Source organism: Pezoporus wallicus, unplaced genomic scaffold (assembly GCF_028554395.1).
Source record: "Pezoporus wallicus isolate ANWC-B61680 ecotype Strahan unplaced genomic scaffold, APGP_CSIRO_Pwel_v1 contig_5542, whole genome shotgun sequence".
NCBI classification, from domain to species: domain Eukaryota; kingdom Metazoa; phylum Chordata; class Aves; order Psittaciformes; family Psittacidae; genus Pezoporus; species Pezoporus wallicus.
In genome coordinates this window covers 2,750,598-2,775,796 of record NW_026640165.1, presented here as the reverse complement: position 1 = coordinate 2,775,796, position 25,199 = coordinate 2,750,598, and the positions used below count along the sequence as shown (strand labels likewise).

General features: G+C 40.0%; 1 protein-coding gene across 9 annotated transcripts in view; it reads right to left on the bottom strand.

Moving 5' to 3' along the window:
* KIF21A (kinesin family member 21A) overlaps positions 1 to 21,131 on the bottom strand; it is a 90,593-nt gene extending 69,462 nt beyond the window's left edge. For all 9 annotated transcript variants that reach the window (XM_057417899.1, XM_057417901.1, XM_057417905.1 and 6 more), the window contains exon 1: positions 20,989 to 21,131. In XM_057417899.1, coding sequence (XP_057273882.1) covers positions 20,989 to 21,032 — 44 coding nt within the window. In that variant the 5' untranslated portion in view covers positions 21,033 to 21,131. The remainder of the gene's footprint in view (positions 1 to 20,988) is intronic.
* Between the last annotated feature and the right edge of the window lie 4,068 nt (positions 21,132 to 25,199).

Here is a 25,199-nt window from a genome sequence, read left to right as displayed (position 1 = left end):
AATTAGCAGCCTTCATCATTCCTGCTCTGGAGCATAGAGCTGTAAGGAGTGGCTGAGTCACGCCACTGGTAAAACTTACCAGAGCCTGGTATTAATTATGTAATTAGGGCAGTATCAGGAAAAGGAACATACTTTCTGTAGCAGCTTTCTGCTATACGACTGAATGCTTAGCAGAGATTAAAGCTGCTAAACAAATGTCATTTTTTTCATCCTAAATTATGTAGAACTTAAAAGAGAATTTACGGAAAGCTTGTTGAAGAGTGCACAGCCCAGCAGCCTAGTAATGAGTCATGACAAGTGCTGCCAGTATTTGAGACACTGTGTCCAGAAATTTAGAGTGTGAGAATTCACCTGAGATAAAACAGTACTGTCAAAAGTAATGTTGTGAACATAAATTGATTGGGCCCTGGCTTACAAGAGATACCAGAATTACCTCAGAATCCCTGAATTCTAAACGTGGCAACAATTTAGGTTTGCAGGTACTCAGACTATGGTTTTCTGTTGCTGTGGGGGTGGTTTGCTCGGTTTTCCCATTTTTTCCTCTTACATCTAAAAGGTGTTATTCCGTAGCTTGGTAAAGCAGTAGTGACTAGAGTATTCTGGGGGGTTGGATAGCCTAACATCCAAGTACACCAAGCCCATAAAAAGTACATCACTCACAGCACAAACATCAATGGTGTCAACTCTTTAGAAAAGCACACGAACTACTGTAGTACTACCAGAGTCAAACTTTACTAAAAAACAGTTTTGTGGGACAACTGGTTTCAAAAACGTTGCCCACAGCATCACAGTACACCAACAAATGAACTAATGGTGCCCACATGGTGTTTTCAATTAAAGGCACAGAACTGACAGAGACTTTCTGGTGCTAAAGTTGGACACTCGTACTTGCAGAGCAATGGCACTACTTCTGCACGCCCTCACACACACACAAAAAAATACTGTTTTACCTATGTATATACCTATGTTTCCATGTATATAAGAAATTTCATATATAATATAAAATATACATAATATAAAAAAATTCATATATGCAAGTAAAATATGTTAAGAATAAGTACATACTTTCAGGAACTTCCCCACATTCCAAGACATCAACACACTTAGGGAAACCAAGAATAAGCACCACAAATTCAGAAATAAGCAAATAAAACAATGTTTATTCATTCCAGGAACATAATTTTCTTTTTTTTTTTGTCTTTAAACAGAAGAGAATAACCGATGCAATACACATTTATCCAAATGACTGAAAACACCTAGTCAGGCATGCCAGCACCAGGCTTCATTCAATTTCTTCCTCTTAGTAGTTTACTGTATTCTATTCTAGAAGCTCACATTAAAATAGCTTAATTTTTAAAAAGAGGTATTCTGTTATTTTTAAACAAAGTTAAAAGGGTTTCTTATGTCTGCAGAAAGAACTCTTAATTATTGCCTCCCTAACCCAGATTCCCCTTTCCTTTTCACCAGCACCCACACACCCAACTACCCACACACATACACTTATGTTCCCAGCCTTTACAGCTCCAGAAATCACTACACATTCATGCCAAGACTACTGTAGCACTGAAATTGTTTTCATTTGTCTTATCTCCATACAGAGATTTTATCTTCCCAGTTTTCTATTCTCAAGTCTAGGGCAGTTGGTTGCTTTACACTGATGAGCCACAGGTCCAAAAATTACATTTCACCAACTCTAAACAAACACAAAGTTACCAACATAGCTAAAGCTACAAGCCACTTCCCAAGTAATTACAGTCAAATAATACAACAAAAGAAAAGGAGGATCAGGTCAGTTAAAAGAAAATTACAGTTGTCATTAATCATTACCAAAATGACTGCTTAGCTAACACTATTAAAACAACAACCAGACACTTCACAGTGGGACAAGACAGCTGAAAACTGTTTTCATAATCTGCTCTGAACAGTGCCTTGGTTTTCAGTGCAACATTCTTGGAACAAAAACCACTGTATGACTTCTCTGCCACTCCTTGTAAAGAAAAAAACCAACGGTATCCATAACACCCAGTCCACCGAGTTCCAAAGCAAACTGCAGAAAATTTCTTCATATTTATTGTTGACTGTTTCTAATGAACAGAAGCTCTGTTTCCAAACAGAAGGTAGACTGTTCAAGCAGTGACTGAAAGCTCTGAGCTGGGAAATCCTAACTGTGCAGTAAGGCAAAATAACCCACTTGCTTTATTTAGCACTGTTTTAAAACTTGCAAAACAGAAAGAAGCAACAATATTATCCTACTCAGTCCTGCTGGTTCAGCTACACATTTTTTATGTCAGAATGTCAACCCCCAATTTTAATTCTTTCCTGTCTATTCATGCTATTTGCAAGGCTGCAAACACATCCACATTAATAGCGCCAACACCAAAGATCACTTTTTCCATCTGTCTGTTCCTATGCAGTGACACTGTATTATGCTGCCCTGTGACTTGATCACCTTGCTGCTTTGTTGGCTCCAGATGATGCCTTAAAAGAAGGCCCCTAAAAAGTCAGGGTCAGGGCAATTCAAGAAACCATGCTATAAATCCACCCGGTAGCATTTTTCCATAGAGCCACACTCCAAATTGGTTGCTCAGTACGATGCTGGATGCTCTTTTGTTGCAAGCACCATTTGGGGCAAATATAAACTGACAGTCCTCAAATTCCTCCCCACTTTCCAATCCCCCCCAACAGCTGAGTTGCTGGCAAGCCTCTTGGTACTAAGAACCATCCCATAAAGTTTCAACCAGGTGCAAAACTTGATTACCTACAGGCCACAATTTTTTGTTTTGCTAAGTGCAGGCTGATTTTCAGATGTGGTAGAGGGGGGATGAGGAGGAGGGGCACAGGGGAAATGTTCACAGGAAAATATTCACGATTTATATAAAAATACCAATGGAAAGCTGGAAAAAAAAAAAAACCACAAAAAAAACCAAACCAGAGCTTAAATCACAACAGAAGTCAAAAGAAAGGGACTGGTCACAGTTGAGCAGTGAAACGAGTTTGCAGGTGGCAATTCCATAAAGTTTATAATTCAGCTCAACACCATCTGTGCAAGAAATCCACCAGAACCTGGAACTTCACAGGGCAGCCAGTTTCCACATACAAATTCACATCCCAAGGCTAGAAGGTAGAGAAGCTCTCCACTGCAGCAACATCTGCAACAAGAGCCAAGCTGCTACCATTTCATATCCTCAGCCTTTTATCCAGTCCAGTGTGATACAGGACTTAAAGACATTATGTACATAGGAATACAGAAGTGCAGGGAGTAGCTTCTCACAGACAAATCCAATTATATGCATTTTTACACCTTTAGTTCTCACAGAAGAAAGCCCCTGTAGCACACACTCAGATGGATTACCCTTGAAGAAGGGCAAGAAACAAGCATGATGAAAAGCTTTAATAGAACAGTTCTGACAGAAAATTGGGAATTTGATTAAAACGAAGACCTGTGTCTAAATGTGGATAGTGCACGGAAAATAACTTTATGCCTGACAAACCAGAAGCTTTCTAAACATTTTCATGTTTCCACATTGCCTAGTGTATTCAGTTTCCCCACTGCCAGTAGAGAAGAACATCCTTTATGTAAAGATGGAGAAACAAACTAGACAATGCCTTAGGTTGAAGAAGACATTTTAAAAAATGCTCGACCAATGCTTTTCAACCTGATTAAAGATGTGATGCTTCAATATTACTTCTACTAGTTTTCCATTAAAACTACTCAAACAACTTACTGACTATAACAGCCAACACATCACTGGAGTTCTTAACCTTATAACATGGAAGAGTATGTTCTGCTGCTCATCAGGAAAGTCACAAAATTTGATATTTATGACTTTTGATAACATAAGTTAGAAAAAGCTGCTTGATTGTCTAATAGTTTAGCTTCCACTCCAGACAGGTAGAAAGTCCTTGTTGGCCAGGCTGAACAAATTCAGTGTGGAAATCATTGTGGAAATACAGTCATTCTCCTGGTTTAATTGCTACTAGCATGCAGACCTCACTGCCACAGCAAGCCTGCAGTTTGGAATTACCACTAATAAAAATAATACTGGTACATTTCAGTAAATTCTTTAGCTCCAGGACAGAATACGTCCATTAAATAAGTGCACCCTGATAATGCAGCACAATGTAAACTGACAGGTTCACAAGATTCCTGACAAACACTGTGAATAAAATCTAGAAAGAGCTAACTACTTCCTTGCTACTTTTATCAGCTTTAAACAACTGATATCTGTGCTGGCATAGCAGTGAGGGTAAGCATTTTCTGCTTTGTGTTCTAGCTGAGGGCTTAATCTTTCATTAGGGCTCAGGTTCCCTGATTAGATTACAAATCCAACCAGAACTCCAAATCCATAAACACAAAGTCACTTTTAAAAGAAGATAAATCGTGCAGCAAGGTAGCTCACACGGATTAGAAGCGATTCCCTCAATTTTACTTTGCTTTACAGGAGGCTCTCCCTCTGTTTCTGGAACAATCCTCCTCTTCTGGGTGCAGCTGCTAGCCTGGGCCCTGCTCTGCCAGGCTCCCTCAGCTCCGGCACACACAGGGCAGCAACACCTGATCCTGGCATCAGTTCTGCCTGCTGAACGCTCTGCTGCAGCTCCTTGGGGGCAGAAAGAAAAGGCTGCCTTGACAAGCTTCTTCAGGGTCAAAACCCATTTCATTGTCTTGAGTAAATGAAATCAGCTCTTCTCAGCATGTAATACTTCCAAACCAGGCATTTCCCAGCTGCTGTCAGAAATCATCAATGCAAATCACTTGTAGCACAGATGCTTTCAAAACAAGTATTTCTAGATAAAATAAACTGTCTCAAATTTAAGCTTACAGTAACTGTTTACATATTGGGACTCCAGTAAAACTGAGATGGCTGTCATCCCTGCCACAAAACTCATGAGCAAATACCTCACTCCTCAGAGCACTTAACACCAAACAAGGTTTTAGCTTCAATGAGACCTAAGAGGAGAATGCACAAGGTTTTCCAGGATCAATACCTAACAAGAAGCTTTGCTGGGAAATGGAAAACTGAGTCCACACAAAAAAACGCAGTAATGGCATAGCTGTAGTGCCTAAAGGCCAGGAGGACCTTATGCTAAGGCTTATATAAAGATTTCACAAAGAGCCATACATTTATTAAAAGCTACAGACAGATATATCTACATATCAATAACCTTAAAACTATTTGATACTCTTTTCCTCCAGCACCAGTACTTTCCCACCATAACCACTACTTTCACACCGAATGCCTCCAAAAAAAAAAAAAAAAAAAGGCAAAAGCACCATACAACAATAACAAAGCTCTAGTATTTTGGCCAACCTCGCTTCCACTTCAAATAAGTTCCTCTAACACTACAAGCAACATCTGAGGGATAGGGAGAAGAGGTAAAAGACTGTTTCTTCCAGCATGTGCTAAGGTAACATATTTAGAAAAAGAATAATTGACTATTTAGACAAAGCTTCTTAAGCTAACTGGTGTTCTACACAAATTGCCAGGAACTATTAAGTAAGGTCTTAAAAGAGTGTTAGTAGATCAATACTATTTACTTTTTCCAGAATCTCTGGATTTCTAAAACAGGTTCTTATTCTTCAAAAGTTTGCTTTTTAGAACTTCAGTGTCAAAGCTAAAAAGTCTCTGTGCTAAGTTTTAGTCTTTTTGCTAACTCACTCTACAGAGTTTTAATTGTACAATTTAACTGATTTCACCACTGAATCTAAAGAAATGCTAAAGCAAGAAACAATCATAGTAATGAAGGCTCTTTCATTTCTTCTTTTAAATAAAACATTGCCAAGGTTTTGTTGTGTTTTTTTTTTAAGTAACATGACAGTCAAGAAGATACTACCACCTTAAGATCCTCACAGAAAAGTTTGTTTTCTCCCTAGTTTCAGTTATAGACTTTACTTGCCCATGCTTTATCACTTGACTTTTGTTTACACAGAAATACAGAACTCTGTCATCAAATGAAGTGCAACTGCAATGCAGCCCTTATGTAAGCCTTATCACATGAATAATTACTAGGGCCCATGGAAACTACAAATAGCTTATTTCCCAATTAAGCTTAGAGTTAACCATTTCTAGACCACTGAATTAAAGTCAGTGGTTGAAGAATAGGAACAAGACAACTTGAAACTGTGAGCGACAGATCTCAGACAGGGTCTGGGATTACTTGGAACTAAGGAAAGAAGAGGATTTCCCAGCTTTTTGAAGTTTGAGCTCAGCACTAGCTGCACTTCACATACAATCATTTTTTTAACTAAACACATAATTGGGTTTTTCAATCAAATCCAGTTGACTGTTACACAGTACATCAGATAACCTTACCAGTGTCAGAATGGATCAAAAGCATATACAACCTCTTCTGTCTTTTCTATACTACCCATCATCATCCTGCTCTGGAGGTATCACAAACACTTTTCAGTTCAGTGTAACAAGACTTAAGCCCTGCATTCCCAGGCAGCCACTGTATTTATGTTGTTGATCCCTAACCTACAGCAGCAGCATTGGCAGAGGGGTCATGCAAAGGCACAAAAAAAAATAATGGAGCAACACAAAGACTCAGCAGCTGGAAAAGAGTACAGCAGTGACACTCTGCCTGGAACTCGCTGTCACAGCAGGAACTACTAAAGCACCTTTAGAAATTCTTGCTTAAACCATGGCATTTAAAAAAAAAAACCAAAACAACAAAAAAACATCAATTCTGACAGTTGAAGTCCTTTGCCACCTACCTTATCTCGCAATTTAAAGCAAACAAGCTAGCCCAGGACTCAAACAAGTGTCTCAAACCTGGACAAAAATAAATAAATACCCTTTTAAAAAAGCAAAACCCCACATAAAATCCCCCACCCCTCATAAGAAAGGTCCTTCTGTAATCTAGTTCTCCTGGGATTTCTGCATCAGTCACAAGTAGACAGAACTGAACAAGTCCTGTATGCGATGACACATAATAAGGATATTCAGAAAGATTTGTGGAAGAAAAGCACTCTGGCTGTCCTTGAATCTTCCATACTTCAAAATAAAACTGGGAAGTCCCTGGCTCTACACCCTCTTATCTTTCCTACCTAGCTGGGGGGAAAGAAACTGAGAACTTAGGAAGTCCATTTCCTGTGGTAACAAGACTTTTCAGCCGTTTACAAAGTAATTGAGGATATACCCTACCTTTTTGCTGCAATTGTACCTAGATCAATAAGCCATAGGAGTCTCCCTGAACTCAGAAGATAGGGTCATTGATACTTCAACACCAGAGTTCACCCTATAAACAGCAGCAAATGTCCAAAGACTTTGTAGCTTAACCTTGTCACTGAAGAAAAATACCTGAAATAAGGTCACATGGATTACTTATTTCCAACTTTGGAAGCAAGATAGACAGTGTCCCTTAACCGGGCATTTACTCACACTGGCGCACACAAGTGAGAACACTGGTGTATACAAGGTATACAGAATCACCTGCCCTGACGGGTAGTAATATATCCAAAGAATGCCTAGTACTGGAAACAGCTGTAGCAAAGAAGCCCCTTAAACACACACACACAAACAAAACAAATAAAAAATAAAAAATCTTTCAGCTATTTCTCTGAGCAGTACCTTGTAAGTTATGCACCAAGTACCACTTTACATCAACCAGCACTAGTTCTCACATAATACATCCATGTCTTCATTTTAACCTAGCAGCTTTCCTTCTGGTGTTTCCCTCATCTGCTTTTAAGATCTCCAGAGATGGGAGATGTTTGCCTCAAAAGACAAACAGGGAAAATAAGTCTCAATAAGCTAATTTATATATTGCACTTTAAAACTAAAGCGACTGAGGAAAAAGGTCTTAATGTGTTGAATGCATTAATACCCAAAACCCTGGGTTATGACATAACTTAAAATCATACCTTAAACTGATTTGTTTTGAATATTTGAATGACAACCCCTAAAGCATTGTGAAGCATCTGACATTCAGAAGCTGGAGGCAGATCTTGCAGAAATATGAGAAAAGTAAATGGCCAACGCATTATTAGCTAATGAGGAAGAACCAAACCAAAAACCCTATGACCTACAGAAAACAGCAAGACTGACTCACGAAAAACAAGTTTACAAATTTAGTATTTGAAATACAATTACTATAACTATTTAATGCAATAATACACCATAGTCAAATTGTAGCACTGTTATTTGAACAGAAAGCAGGTTAACACTCAAGATACTAGTTTATTTTTTATTATCAGAATGGGAAAAAACACAATGCCAACTGATGTAACTTCTGAGCAAAGGTGAGGACCTCTCACACATATTGCTGTGCAAGAGTGACTATCCCCCTCTATGAGTCTCTATGCCCCAATGAGGCAGCAAAACTGGAGAGCAATTTTGACTAAAAGTGAAGTACATTACAAGCATTTTGCCCCACTGTGTATTCATTACTTGGTTAGACATATAGCCTTGCACAAAAGAAGTTTAATCTTACAATGAAAAATGTGTATATAAATTACAGGATATACACCTAAAACATGCAGTCAGTCACTTGACTAGCCTACAATTAGTCAGGTTTCCTTGATATATCTGATACAAGTTGGAAGTCAGTAACATTTCCTAGCTGCAATCTGAGCAAATCAAAACCATATATTCAAGGAATGCAAATATCATTAACTTTGAAGCATTTTCTTCAGTCCACCAATACATTCCTCTGGTTTAAACAGATTGAACTTCAACCGGACAAAACTCTTACACTGCTTCTAGGCAGACATCCAGCAATACAACCAAGCTGAATGTTAACTTTTCCCAGTGCTCGTACATGATATGAATACACAAAACTAAAGAAATACATCAATTTTTAAAATCCATTTTTCAAAGACATGGCAAAAATTGATAATGCATAAGTTATAATTAATTTCCCAAGAGTCATAAGAAACTGTTTCAAGATAAGTAACTGATATTTGGGTTGCATTCACAAGATTATCACATGCTTCTGGGATAAACTACTGACTATTATCTGCTTTTCTTTCTGACTTACAGAAGATACAGTTTGAACGAGCCAGAAGAACTGAAAGAATTAAGCACACTGTCACAGTGGGAGAGAGAGGAACAGACATTATTATTCTACAAGATGGATGAAGAGAGAATGAACACCTGAAAAATAAAGAAACATTAAACAGTAATGGAGGCTAATTATTCTCAGTAGTCAGCTTGGCCAAAAGAATAAGTGAGCCTAAACTGAGGCAGAAGAAATGCAGGCCAAAGGTGATGACCACGTATTCCTGACAGAACAGGAAAGCAGACTGTTACCCATAACTGAATTGCACTCCACATACCTTCAGAGCAGTAATATTGCGTCTACCCTTAAAACAGTCTTCAAAGCAAATAGAAGAGGGTTGGAGGAAAGGGAAAGAACAGACAGAATACAGAAATCATGCAAACATACAAAAAGCCTCCAGTAGTTTATGCTGCATATGCTTACAACACTACCTTTTCATAGCAACCACATCACCAGCACCACTGGGTGAATGTCAGTCCCCCAAGAATCTGCTTCATCATATTCAGAATTCATCTGGAGACTGCACCCTTTTACTGAAGGTGTCACCCATATCTCACCCTTTCCAATAGATCATAGGCACAGAGCTCTTAAATATCTTCCTGGCTTTTAAACCCCGCCTGCGCTCTTCCAATGCAGAAAAAGAAAAGACTACAAAGAAAACAGACCCAAGCTCCTTACTAAGGTTCTGAGGTTCACATGGTGGTGGGGGAGGTAAGTGGATGGAGAAGGGACACGCAGGAAAAGAGGCAGTGGTCATAAACCAGAGCAAAACACTTCTCAGCATGGCATAAGAAACAATTTTGCCCATTAGTACAGTCAAGCATCGCTTGCCCAAAGTGACTGAGGAATCTCCATCCTCAGAGGTTTTTCCAAGACTTAACTTGATAGAGCCTTGAGCAACCTTTTGCCTGAATTAAGTTCTGACCCTGCTTTGAGCAGGAGGTTGGCTCAGATGACCTCCTGAGGTCCTTTCAAACCTGAATTAGTTTAAGATTACCCTTCCAAATCTGTAAGGCTTTATGGTTCATGTGGACATTGCCACATCGCTGTAAACATTCTGACATCTGAATGGGATCATTCAACTGTGCCAAATTCAGGTCCCGGCACTCTACAGGCAGCTTCACAGCATTGCAGATAATTAGGATAGAAAAGCACTGGAAAGGTCATAGAGTTTATTCATGCACTCCACCATTCTGGACCAAGGTACTATCTGCTGTGTCCAAAATGTTCCCAGCTGCTATCAGGTTGAACTATTTTAAAGTTTCCTATATGGGCAATTCCACAGCTCCACAGATGAATTGTTCCAGGACATCAGCCCTTACAATAGAAAAAAAAATTTTTTCTTCTTACCTTTTACTTTTTATACTGCAATTTAAGCCTGTATTAACTTTTATCCACTTTACCTTGAACATGAACAATTTAATCTCTTCTACTTTGTATTTCACTCTGTTTCAAGATCTACCTCTTAGAATCATAGAATGGTTAGGATTGGAGAGGACCTTAAGATCATCTAGTTCCAACCCCCCTGCCCTGGGCAGGATGCCTCATACCAGACCATGTCACTCAAATCTCTGTCCAACCTAGCCTTCAACCTTAAATATATCTGCTTCTCAAAGCATTAGCTGCAAGGCATTCTTTGATATTATTTAGACCCTTGACTGCAACACAAAATATCCCAGACTCTTATTTTAGCAAATGATGCCATAATCGAATCATTTGCTGTAATGAAATCAGTAAAACAACAAATTCTACATACAGAGACTACTGCAACAGCTATTTGATTTTATATATAAAATAAAATTATTAATGCTTGTCATTTAGTAGGAAACAGCTGCACTCCTAACTTTACTATCTGGAAAGCAGGAGAAGAAGCAGCCATTTAAAAAAATCATATAATTTTTAGTGAAAAATGGCTTCAGCTTTGGGAATAATTGCTGTGGCCAGTAGGTTGTTGGAAAATTACCAGGAAAGCATTGAAATAAAATGTGTTAAGATTCAGAAGGTTTGTAAATAATTACCAACGTGGAAATGAATTACAAATATCAACCTGTTGCCTTACCAATCTTCACTCCTCATATCTTACACTATGGACTGGTTATATTTTCTAAGCACTTTTTTTTTTTTTCAAAATTCCCTCTCAGTTCACATTTTTCTTGAACTGCAAAACCCAAAACCTATCACTGGACATTAGCCAAGACATTACCACTACTGAGCAAGGGATACAGATTACTTTGCACCTTACGTAAAAACTGATTCCTATATACTCTAATTTTCTTCTTTTGCCACAATGACACCCTGCTGTTTCATGCCTAATTTTTACACGTCACTCAGTCACCTGAATTCTTGCCTGCAGTAGCAGCAGAGCATGCACTGGCCCTTTATTTTCAATCAAACATCAAAGATGTAGGCCACAACCTAGGGCTGCAAGCACAGAAAAATGCACTCTCATCTGAAGCTTTTAGTTGTACAATGTTTCTTCCCTCTTTGGCACCTACCAAAGCTTTACTTATTGACGTTTAAGAACAATGAAAATGGCCATCTGTTCCTCAAAGGCTTTGCTAGCAATGATAATGAGATATATCTATTGCTACGCTTTAAAATGCGGAGCCAAGACAGTGGATTGACTAGATGACCAGCTGATGTAGATCACTGGTGACTGCAGGGAATTAAAAGCAAACAAAACAAAGACACCCACAAAACAGGTTCAAAACCATAAGTCTGAAGATTTTGGAAGTACAAAAGAAGAAAAAGGACATCTAGTTGTACTGATGTTTAATTGTCAAATATTTTACCTATTGATACCATTTGAGCCCTGTCTCACGTACCAAGTTTTAGAGTGCGCTGAATACCAATCCACTTTTGCTGAACTCAAAGTTCTCCTATCAAAGATCGAAATGGCAATTTTATTGTTCCTGAGTGATGGGCTGACTGATTAGATTAGACAGGAGCATAAGCCGCACTTTAAGTGATATAGACTGAACAGGTGGCCTTCTTTCTGACCTACAACCTCTTCAAACACTGTTAAAAGTAGAATCCTTCTTTTCTATCATGTCTAGAGAAACATGTCCATTTGGATATTTAGTCCCCCTTAACCCTGCATGAAAACATTTTTCTGGTCTTTAACATATTTCGAACAGTTTGTGCATAAAACAAATCAACCTTTCCCAAACATACCATTCGTCACACACAGTATAACAGTAGCCAATAAAAGAAAATACAGGAGATTTTAACTCCTCAACATCCCTGGTCTGCAAAGTAATGTGCACAGATAAGGCTTAAAAAAAAAAAAATTAAATTTCAAAGGCATCACATTACAGAGCCAGAGTCTAAAAATAATTTAAGTACATGTGAAATCATTAAAGACCAGACTTCAAAAGGAATGCATTTGAGACCAGGAGTGAAATAAACCTTACCTGGACAACTTCCATAGAGTGACAACTGAAGCAATGTATAGTTTGCTTAGCAGGTTAAAAAGAAAATTAGTAGTCAGCTATTCCTACAGATCAAAGTGTCTGGTACAGGCCTCATTTTTCTGTTCTTCACACAGAAACAAATAATGGGGGGAGGGAGAAACAAAGCTAAATATGTACTTTAGCAGAACATAAAATTTTAATTGTAATACTTTTCATGGAGGGTAATGATTAACTTGGGTGTTCTAGTAGCAGTTGCTTTTCTCATGATACTACAGCATGTATTATTTATATCACATCATAAGCTTTTACTATGAAGCTACATCTTTGGCCTGAGGAGGTTATGACATAATTCTGAGATGACGATACACAAACTGCTAGTGGAGCATGGGAAGGGAATAGCAGGAAAACAAGATTTAAAAAAAAAAAAAAAAGACAAAAGGCAGTACCTACACTCATAATACTCTCAGTCTTTTTTAGGTAGAGATGGGAACAGAAATTCTGACCTAGGACAGAATCAAGCACTGCAAGACAGAGGCACTGCTGCAGTTGGCAAGTACATTTAATCAGTACTACAGAAAGAGAGATTAGTAATTCCAAGAGCTTGGACTAATGTACTACTGAGAGTGACATAAATGGTCTCAGGGCTCATCTCTCAATTGGTCCCATGCTAAAGGGAAGAAGTGTCCAACAAAATGAATACTAAGAATTACTGGCTCTGAAAACAAAGTTAATTATACAACTTCTTAATTTTTAATATAAACAGCCATCTTGAGTCAGTCTACCTTCCTATGACTTTATTCCAAGAAGATGCAGTCTCACAGACAATGCAGTACCAAATGCTTCAAAGAAAGTTCTATACAATACTAAGGGTTACATTGTACATGGGACATTTCTTGGCAAGCTTGGTAGTGACCCCAGAATTACACAAGACCGTATTTCATTACTGGCAATATATATCTAGAAGATACTTTTTCATGTTTTGAACTTGCATAATCTTAAATCAACATTGCTAACAAATGCTTCAACACAGTCTCTTGACCAACATTAATTCTTCACATCTATACTGCTTTTCAGCTTAAGATCCCCTCTTAACTTCATTTTAGCAGTATTAAGTAAAAGACAATTAACATGGTTAGAAGTGGAAGGAAAAAATTATGAACTTAAATAATAAAAAAAAATACACCAGCTTAAACAAAGATAACGAAGTAGTTGGACTTCTGACCCAAGATGCAGAAGATGTTTGTTCAAGACCCCAAATGAGATTAGACCAGGTAAACGGAGAAGCCTGTTTAATCAAACTCTTCCATTATCAAAAGAAACCAGGTCAGAAAAGATACAGTGCCAGACTGAGATGCCTCACAAAGCAGAAACATTTTCTGTCCAGTCCTATTAGCTATACCCTTCCATGCATTCAGCTGTGGTAGTTGAACCATCACGCTACAGCATACTACAGTCCTTTAACTCTCATCCACCTTGAGAATCCTGTTTTATACATGTTTTTAAATGAACAATTATGTTGAACATAAATGAAAGGTAAAGTAGGTGTCCTTCAAAGCTACAGTATACAAGAGAAAGCATTTCAAGAAAATTAGAGTATTTAAGAGCAAGTATGGAAAAACTACATTGAATCCAGCATGTCCTGCAAAGGCTTCAGTATTTGCTAAGCAACTGAACTATGCGGAGTTCCCATAACAGCATGAATGCTAGAAACAGCAGTGAGACACCAAAAATTACACAGACAACAAATCCGTTAATCCATTTTTAAATCCAGTAGTGGAAATGAACGTAAATCCAGCAGTGAAATTGAATGTATGTAAATTTCTGTGTATCACAGAACAGCACTATCATAACTTTTTACTAAGGTTTTGTTGCTCTCACTTTTCTGTGTTGAAACTCCACAGTAAACAGGCTCAAGGAATACATCAATCACCTTTGTTAGGTAGACCTAAATCCTTAAAGGGTGCATTGTCCCAAACAGCAAACCGGCATCTGTCAGCTGATTCAAAAGAGTTCTTTAAACCAAAATCAATTAGTCCATCAATGGCCAACTTTATGAAAACTGTTGAGGATACTAACAAACGCTAAGGACAAGATGGTACCCCCTCCTCACTCCTTATTTACATACAGAATCTACCCAGGAAATGTTTTATGCTAATCAATTGTTAGCTCTGAATCCGTTTTGCACATTTTAAAATACATAGTGAACAGACCTTCTCTATACATCAAACTTATTGTGCCACTGACCTTAAAATCCTTTCACCATTCTCCATTTGCATCTTGTTGCTATGGCAAAAACAAACATGAGAATAAGTTTGAAAAGCAAGGCTGCATTTCCCCCTTGAGTTACACTGGAGCAGACATTTATTCCAGAGATATTTCAGCAGGGAAAAGTGGAAATAACATGGAGAACTACAAAAAAGGAGGAAGGATGAAAAGAAAATGAACAAAGATTTAAAACTACTTTACAGAAGATAAAGAAAACACACACAGCTCATGTAGTTACTCTTGCTGGACTTGTTCAGATCTGGTTTGATTTCTAATTAAACGTTCTTGTTCACCAGTTCCAATGATATTTTTAACTTCTCGCAGCTATTTGACAAAGGAATAACACTAGCAGAACAAAAAAAAACTCTCTGCTCCTGCAGCTGCCACAGATACAGCAGATACTGAACCTTTTCCTTGAATAAAAAAAAAATTGCCCCTAAAATGGCTTTATTTTCCCAGCAGTAATCAGGCAACAGAACATGAAAGCAAGAATTCTAGCAGCCGTCTCTGAGTGGGCAGCAAGGGCAATCCATAAAACGCTTAAAGCAAATAAAGGGAAAGCAGAGAGAGAGAACAAGGATCCCTTGATCCCAAGCACAAGGGACATTCAACTACTATAGAAGCATTTACAGAGGTCGCAAAGAAAAACTGCAAATGTGAAGCCTTGAGTTCCGTAAAAAAAGGAATGTCTAGGCCAACAATATAAATCCTAACTCCTCACAGAGCATAAGCAGTGGAGAGAAAACCATTAAAATGGAAGTTGGTGACTAACTTGATGGATTTTCAAAGCAAACTCTCAAGTCTTCTGCAAATTTTGGGGAGTACCAAGCTAGAAATACAATTCACCCACAAGCATAAACAGACCACTCATGCACCCCATTCACTGTTTTGTTATCTTCCTACATTCAAGATATATCCACCCTTTTGCAAGGAACACACGACATCAAGGGAAATGTCTGACTAAGACTTCTTCAAATAATGACTTTGTGTTTCCAGCACATGAGTGCTGGAAAGGAAGTTTACTTCCTAGAAAGCAGGATCACAGATTTCAGCCTGCTCCAAGCAATATCAGTTACGGATGATCAAGTCCGATGATGAAACCAGAATTAATTCAGCAGCAGATGGTGTTGGGTCTTTTTTTTTAAAGCTAAAATGCAAAACATATGGATGGGGTAGAGTAAAGTTTCAGTGAAGGACAAGGGAATGTTTGTTTAAGTCAGGGAGGAAAGAGAAACATCAAAACTAACAAAAGAGATGCAACTTGAGCTTTCCAAAAACAGGATTTCTTTTGTGGCTTTCCATTAATAGACTCTCCAAGAAGGGTATTTCCCAACACATAACATGTCGTCAGAAAATACTATATAATCCTGTTGAACTTCATTTCTTTTTGGTCTTTGGTGGGGCATACTTACATACTGATAGGGTGCTGAACTTCATTAATACTACTAATATGGCTACCTTAAGACATTTTCCCCCAAAACATTTTCACAGCTTCACATGATTACAAATGGGTAAAAACTCTTGTCTAATAAAAGGAAAAGTTTGGTTCATTTTAAGGAGCTAATGCTCAGTATTGTAATCTATCGCTGTTGCATATCTAGTTACAGGATGATTCATGAGCAGTGTATGGGAAGTGTGAAATAGGTACCTCTGCCCTCCAGAGCTGATGATGTATACCATAGCATACATGCCCATTCATCTGGCATTTGAGGATCTATTCATGTAGGAAGCTTAAAAACAGCTGCAAGTTTTTGCAGAACAGCAACCCAAGAAAGAAAAAATTAATTTCAACAGCCAAAGTGCTTCAAAACACACCTCTCAAAAAAAGACAGGTTCTTTCCATTCAGCTGCTTCTTTCCTAGTGTGTTTAACAGTACCTGGGTCTAGCACAGAGAACTTCAGTGTAAAACCTATTAAAAAAAAAAATTGGTTGAAAAAGAGGAACACAAAAGAAAAGGTAGAGGGAGGTATGACAACAACCAACAGATTCTGTTGTTTGGAGGGAAGGGGGAAACCACACACAACATAGCAAAGAGGGGAAAAAACGAAAGAAAAGGGTTAGAAGTCCAACTAGTCACATAGTTCAAGAACTGGGGGTATGAAAAAAAGAAAACCAGTGTTCACCAAACAAACCTTTGCAGTGGAAGGCTAAGGTTACAAGGGATACCATTTACATTAACAAAGGTTAACACTGTATCCTGATTTCATGCCACAAGCAGCTTGAGTAGTTGTAAAAAATCTCTGTTCCTAAATTGAGTTAGTAATCAATACATTTTTCTAGAATTCTTTAACTCCCTTTTAGAACACCAGAAACAGAACCTGGGTGGTTTTAATTCATCAGCTATTCTTATTACTCCCACTGTCCTTAGAAGAGCTTCCAGGTAGATCCATTACATTTTGCACACAATTTCGTACTTGACAAACATCAACATTTAATCTTTATGAAGCAGTGTCATATTTGTATTGCAGACACTCAGGGCAGGTATGAGAAGGAAACTTAAAATTATTCAGGGAAAAGCACAGTGGCCAGATCCCACAGCTTCTCCACACATGTGAGGAGAAAGGCAGCAGCAACACCCCACATTTTTGCTTGAGGAATGAAACACAGAGCAGATGTCAATCACATCAGATGAAGCAGTAGCAATGAGGTACTCTGGCCAAAGGAAGGAAGAAGGCACACATAAACATACCAAGGATGATGAAAAGTGGACACTTCCACAGCTCTGCTCTTTACTGCTCACTGATGTTAAACACATCTGATTATAAAACACCATCCCCTAACTCTTCTCTCCCCTGGTTCTTTGGATTCCGCCCATTAACAGTTTCAAGTGGACTCCATCTTCTACAATGGCAACATGCCCTGTGCGAAAGCCCTAGTCTTCCTTTAGCTTCACCAACTAGCACTTCATGTCCTATTGTTGTCCATTCCACCTAAGAAGTCACCCAAGCATGTCTGTGACCATATTACTTTTCCTGATTACCAGCAGCTTCCACAGCTCTTCATGTTTCTGCATTGTTCCTCATTACTTCTGTTTTCATACAGCATCTTAAAAGGCAGTATTAGATATCTACACTGAAGCTTACCATCTGTATGTCTGGAGACTGCAGACTTTGAATGAATAAAGGCCATCTTTCTCCTTTGTAGAACTAAAAGGTGTTTACATTCATGTTCTACATTGTTAGATCTTCTCCATAACAAGATCCAAACAACAGGCATCCTTTAGTGGTTTATCAGAAAGTAGTCCAACTTTCTTGTCTTCTTAGATCATCATTGATAGGACATCCTAACCCTATAGCTCAAGCCCCACGGAATAAGGACAGGCACTGCTACCTCCCCTGCTGTAGCTATTCCAATTCCTATGATACAGTTCAAGTAGGGTTGGTAAGCATAACTCCGACCTAATGGCATTGACTGAAGTGACCCCATCCAGCCCCTGGATACTCATACAATGACTCTCTAAAACACAATACTGACACATGATGTTGAAGGTCCCAGTCTTAGGAGAGAACATTAAAGAAGCCTATACACTGTATTTTAGCTGTGGACATCACTAAAGTGGAAAGACAGGTAAAAATTAGGAACTACCATCTGTATCTTTTTGCACACTTGGGTCCAGAAACATTAGCCTATGATGTTTGTACAATCTCATAGCCTTCTCATAAAAGTTAGCTTCCATATACTGAAGAGACATTTACAAAAGCAAGACAGCAATTTCAGATTTACAAAAAGGATAGCTTTTCACATGTAAAAGAAAATACAGCCATCTGATTAGATAACTGGGGGGGGGGGGGGGATGGGCTGTGATTTTATCTGTAAACAGACACTATGCACAGTCACACAGAGAGCAAAGCTCTTTGTTGAAGTTGTACACCATCATCAAAATTGTAAGTCCATAAGCCTCTCAGTGGTGGATGACAACAGAAAAAGAATTTTTTCCTTAATTAGGGAATTTAACATTAGTTACTAGATTATCTGCCAAACTATTTTCAGCTTTCATGCTTCACTAAACCAGAGCTCATCATTCACAAACCCATTATTACACTGAAGAAAATAGGGAGCAATTAGCATACAAGACGATAGCTTAAAGGTGCTGCTAATTGGAAAGAATGAAGTATTTTTGAATCCTGATGTATACAATTAAGTGAGATAACCAGGTTCTGGAAAAACAATTTGCTAAACAATTTCAGTGATGCCTATTCTATTACCCATGTTTGAAGTCTAAACAAATTCAGGTTTGTTGCAAGTTCAATGCAATGACTTTGCAATATCTTACTTCAGTTTGCAAACTAAAAGCTGGTCCTGCTGTAGAAAAAGCCTTGTTCAGGAAACGTACATACAAAAACAATGACTAATTCATCACAGCAGATGATCAGGAGATCGTCACTGAACCAAGCTCCCCAAAAGAACCGAGAACAAAACCAACAAGGAAACAGACTGTAATATTCATAAGGCACAGCACGGCCCTGATATATAGAAAGTTGCAAGACCAGTTGAATTATAGGACTCTGCAAAACACACATCCAGAAATAATAATAAAAAAAAAATCTACAAAGAGATACTGTTGGGAAAAAAAGAAATAATTGGTTGCTAAACATGGAGGGAGAAATCTTGTACATGAATATTTAATCTGCCAAAAGGAAGAAAGCAGACAGGAGGAAAGACACAATTCTTCATTACTAGTGAACTGCATTCAGACATAAGATGTTAGTTAGACAATTATATTACAGAAATCTGCTTTAGAACATTAGGGATCCGTTTTCAAGAGCAACAGCTAGGTGATCTTTACTCACTTTTAACAAATTCTTTGCTACATATTATTTCTAATCTATTTATTACACATCTACAACCCTAAACATATTTGCACCAGTAGGTTTCATTCAATTCCTAGCTGCAACAAACCTCTAGTTGTAAATGAACTACATCACTATTTTTTTTGGCTCGGAACATATTTAATATTTTCTTCAAATGACAGAGCAGCTGTAAACCTGTAACGCCCTATTTTTAGGATCGCACCTATCTCATATTTTCCTTTTTAAAAATACAGCCTAATTATGCTTTGGAATAATACCTCCCTTTACTTCATGTGAAAAACGCTTCAACAGATAACAGCATTCACAAAAGCATCTCTCCCCATAGAAAATGCTGCCGCAACCAGCAAGCAGACTATAATGAACAACTGCAGCACACACCCCATGTTATCATGCAGGGGCGGTGTTTCTCTGTTTACTGAAAATGTTATTGAACCGTTCCCCCCACACACACAGCCCAACAGCAGCGTGCAGCACTAACACCGCTTATTCCTATGCCCTCTAGAGAAAAAAACATCCACCCTCTTTGTCTCCCTATACAATCTTTGAATTCTCTAAGATGAGATGTATGTAGTGGTTCCAAGGACCCACTGGTTAAAAACAGACCTTCCCCTCAAGTCTGATTTCTTATGGCATAATACTCCAAGTGTGTCAGCATATAACATAAGCAAATTTCTTTAAAGGAAAGAAATAAATTACCAGTCAGTATCACAATTAAACCCCAAATATTGACATGCCTATACATAGACATATATACACATGCATATACATATATTTCTCCTCATGTCTGAATTATGTAAACACATCTTGAAAATCAAGGCATCCGTGGGCTAATCTGGAAGTTCTTCACACAACTAAATAATATCTTCACATAGAAAACCGAGGAGAGCCAAGAGTTCACTGATGAACACCAGATTTTTATCTCTGATTAAAAGAGTAATTTGAATTAGCTGATGTCTAAAAGTGATTTAAGCTCCACTCCCGTTCTACATACACCTATCGCTATTTGCTGCTGCGAGCAGCCTCATGGCAGACCACCCTTCCCGGTATATAAGCTTAGACACAGCCCCCGTGGGATAAAAGCTTTTATCCTTCTAAAATCCACCAGCCTGCCAGGATCAGCTCTCGCAAAGCTCCGAGATGCAAACGGCAACGCTACCGTCCGGGGGCTGCTACGCTCCCATGAGTAAGCACTTGCAGCGCCGGGCTATAATTAGTTAGAGTATTTTTAGGGTCACTGGTGAAAATTAGAGAGAAATGACTGAGGAAAGCCCCAGAACGGTTTAATTTTCCTCTCCCTCGGCTATTTCCAACCGCTGCAAGGAAAAAGAAACAGAGGCCGAAGTGATGGATGCACCCGCTCAGCGGGGAACACGTCCCTCGCTGCTGCCCGTTGCTGGGACTCAGCACCGTTCCGCGCACGGCCCGCCGCCACCCGCGGCGTGACGGCAGCGGGAAGCTCCCGGCTCCGCTCCCCCCGCCGCCTGACACCGCCGCTTACCTGACCGCCACCCGCACCGAGCTCTCGTCCTGGGCGGCCGACATGGTGCCGAGGAGAGGCGGCGAGCCTTGCAGGGAGCGGGGCGCTCTGCCGGACCGGGAGGAGGTGGGAGCTCCGCTGCAGTCCCCCCCTCACCTCCTCCTCCCGCAGCTGCTCCGCCACCTCCCCTCTCCAGCCATCTTAGGTGCCTGAATGAATAGGTAGGAGCCGCGGCAGCGCGGGGCGGTTCGCGCCGCTCCTCCTCCCGGCCCCCGCCCCGCTCCGGCCCTTGCAGTGCCTGGGCCGGGAGCGCCGTCACTCACCCGGGCAACCTCAGCCCGGCCCCCCCCGCCCCGCGCCAGCCGCAATGCGTCACAGGCCCCGCCCCTCCCAGCCACCCGCACGTGCACGGGCCGCCGCGCGCGGGGACGCCTTGTGGGGAGCAGGCGCGAGACCCCCGTCAGGGATCCGCCACCTTCCTCCGGCTCCTCAGCGGGAACGCCGTGTCCCGGTCCCAACCGAGTCCCTTCCCGGACCCTCTGCGGCACTCGGGTCTCCCATCTCCCGCCCGCACGCAGCTCTCCCATCCCCCGTGCCGGGCAGGGGGGTTCCTCCCATCCAAGCATGTCTGTCCTCATCTCGCTAATGAAGTGCCTTATCTGGTAGCGGAGTGGGCGGGTGACATTAATTTTTGATGCAAATAGTATCCCCATGCCAGGAAACAAGCCCGGTTATTTTTGCCCCAAACAATTCACATTCCTAAGGGAGGTTTTCCATCAGAATAGGCCTGGGTTTGAATGTGTAATGGTATGCTAAAAACCTTGCAGTTCGGGTTGCTTTGCTTCTGATCCTGAAGGTTGTTCACACCCAGGTCCCAGCAGCAAGTGGAGGCTAGCGGCAGGATGGGGCCTGGCCGTGTCCCTGGCTCCATCAGAAGTCCTCCGTCCTCAGGAGAAATCCCCTGTATTACTGCCACTCTGCTCATTTCTCATAGTTACCTTCTCTATCTTTCCTATTTTCCTCTATTCATTTAGAAATTGGATTGTTTCTGCAAAATGTCCTACCTGGAAGCCTACACAAAATGGTGGCCTCCTGCTTTCTCCTGAGTCACTCAGCACCACTGCTCAAGGCCCTGACAGCGTCTGAAATGCAGTGGGCTTAGGTTATATAGCATGTCTTTGAGGGATACTGGGACAGTATTTATCTGAAAGGAAGAAAAATGGAGACACAGTTCAGTCTGAAGTCATGGTGGGAATGTGGAAGAGGCAGAACAAAGCCCACCTTTTCCCAGCTCATGATTCTCTTTTTAATGGCATAGGCCAGGTGCTTTGCTTCTTTTTTCACAATGTATTGTAGAAAGGGAAAGATAGCAGATAGAGAAAAAGCTCCTGCAGGTGAATTGTATTGGCATTCACCAACACAGAATGGCATCAAAATGAATGTGATACCAGGCTTATAGTTCAAAGCGTTTCCAGCTAGCGAGGACTAAAGGCTCAGGACTCTGTCACATATCTGCCTGTACTGTAATGAGCTGTTTAAAAATACCTGCAGCTCGTACACAGACAGTAGGGCATATTTAGGTTCTCATGATTTATTTACACCAGATTTACAAACTCAGCAAACAATAATGCTTAAGCAAATACAGAAAAGGCAAAGGTCCATACCTTTTTTACTGTAATAGCTTTAGTAACTTGGATACTTTCTTATCCAAAAGTATCCAAAGCATTTTTTCAGCTGATACAGCTACAATGTTAATGTAGCAAGCACAATCGAGCCAAATTTGATCCTTGGCAGTATCTGCTGCCTGCATTTGTTTCATGCAGCATCTTTTGCTGGGTAAGCCCCAATAGAGCAAAGCTCATCCACAATCACCCTGAGCATGCGTATAAAACCCTGCTAGGTCAGTGCCTCCAGCTTGCTGTGTGAGCTCTGCTACAAACCCAGTGGGAAGCAGCCACCCTGCCTTTCTCAGTCCTGGCTTCTTGGACCCAGGATCATACTCTAGATTTTGCCAGGGTCACTTCTTTTGTGGCCCTTGTGTGCCCTTAGACATTTGCCTCAGCCTGACCATAGGCAGCCCTCTCTCTTCCACATCAGAAATGAAGACAGCAGGTTAAAATGTCTGGCAGAAGTCCTCCTGGGCTTAATGTTACGTACTCAGATGGATTGGTATTTACAGGTTTCAGACCTTAGTGACAAGGATTTGTTACCCACATAGGGATTAAACTGGAAGTCATGCATTTTGGTACTATAGTAAAGCTATTCTTCTCTAATTTATGGTTATTTCAGTGCTACAGTATTACACACATATATTCCATGTTAAATATTTCACTCCAGTGCCAGACCCCTCTGAAATTGATACAGCAAGTTGCATTCAGCTTCCTACCACGTTTCATGCAAATTGCCTGATTTGTGACTATTCAGATGTAAAACAGGAAAAAGACGCAGGTCCTATTTTTTTAATGGCTGATTAAAGATATATTCCTTATTTCCAGAAAGCATTATTTCCTTATTTCCTTTTGTTAAAATAAACTGCTTTTTTTTCGCAACTCATCCAATGTAAATAAGCACTCTGTTATACTGTTAACTTCACTGCCCCGTGAAACATAAATCAATTCTCCTGTTTTTCATTTCTCATACAGTGGTTGACCTCTGCTCTGCAGAATCCTATTCACCTTGTTGAAGAATTAGCATGAATAAATAAGGGCACAATCGCTTCCTTTATTTCACTAAGTACGTAGCCATACCTTTAATAAAGCTGTTTGGTAACATTTATCGATTTGTCCAATCTCATAGCCAATGAATGAGGTTTCCTGGAAGGTCCCTTCTCCTCACGCTCCTTAATCAGCATGCCTACAGTAAGGACCTGCAGTAGAGCACCCCATCTCTCCTGTGGCTCCAGCACCACAGGTACCAGCCACCTCTGGTCACCCCCTGACCAGCGGCAGAGGTTCACATACAGGGGGCGCACTGCAAGGCTGGGGAGCAGGAAGGATGTTCGCGGCTCTGGTCCTTGCTCTGACCTTTAAGCCTAGAGAAGGACTGCTAGAACATCTCTCCCTGGCAGCCATCCCACATGACAACCGCTATACTTTCAGCTCCTCCATTCTCCCACCGTATGACTCAGCACCATGAGCTTCATCCACTAGGGCAACCAAAGACCTGCATTTGGAAGGGTGAGGGCCCTGACTGACACACATGCATACCCTGCACAGATGGTGAAACTGCCCATAGAGTTCCTTTAATCTTTTTAAGAAGCTGCTTAAAATCTTGAACGTCATACAACCTGAATGAACCAAACACTCTCCACTTTGGAGTCAGAGCTCTGCATTTTGACCCATGTATGTTTGCAGACAAGTTGTTTACGCCATGCATATGCTGTACCGGTTGGTTTTGAAATGGTTTAATTGAAACAGACCACTTAAAATATAGAGCCCTCCCTTCAAACTTTTTTAACTGTGATAATTAACCAGTGCTAAATAAGCCAATTTAATCAAAGGTTCAACTTGTTAGTTAGGGCCATGATAAAGGTTGCCTATTTCTTTGACCTGCTGAAAATACAATTTAGTCCAGAGAAGAGATTCAGTTGATAGAAATATCAGAACAGTGTTAGAAGATATTGATTTTGAGTCCATTCATAACCATGAAGATTTATCCCATAATGGTTTGATAATGATCTTCTATTTATGATTTCACTGTACAAAACCTTATCAGGTAGCAGCTTGACATTGGTTGCTCTCTGGTGTTCTCTGGTGGTGTTCTCTGGTGCGTTTTCTGCTGCGTTTTCTGCTGAGTAGTGGAGGTGATGCTGTTTCAGTGAGACAGGCAATGAATATGAAAACACTAATTTCGGATTAATCAGTATCAGTTAGACCAATTGCACCATGTCTGGTAGAGGGCTTCAAGCAAAATCAGTAGGTTCAGCACTTTGCCCACCATTTCAGAAGGCAGATATTCTTTTGGATACAAACAGATAAACATGAAATGTTCAAGCGCTACAGAAGAACAGTATTGATGTCTTGTTCTGAAGGTCATTAAATCTCGTCATCTGCATAGCTCATTTGAACTTGACTTGTTTTGTCAAGTTCACACACACAGAAGAAACAGCGATATCATCTCATTAGTGACTACTGTTTTCTTGAATACATATATTTAATAGACTTTTCTTTACTACATACAAGCCACAATTTATACAGTGATTTTGAAATGACACACCATGAAGCCTAAATGTA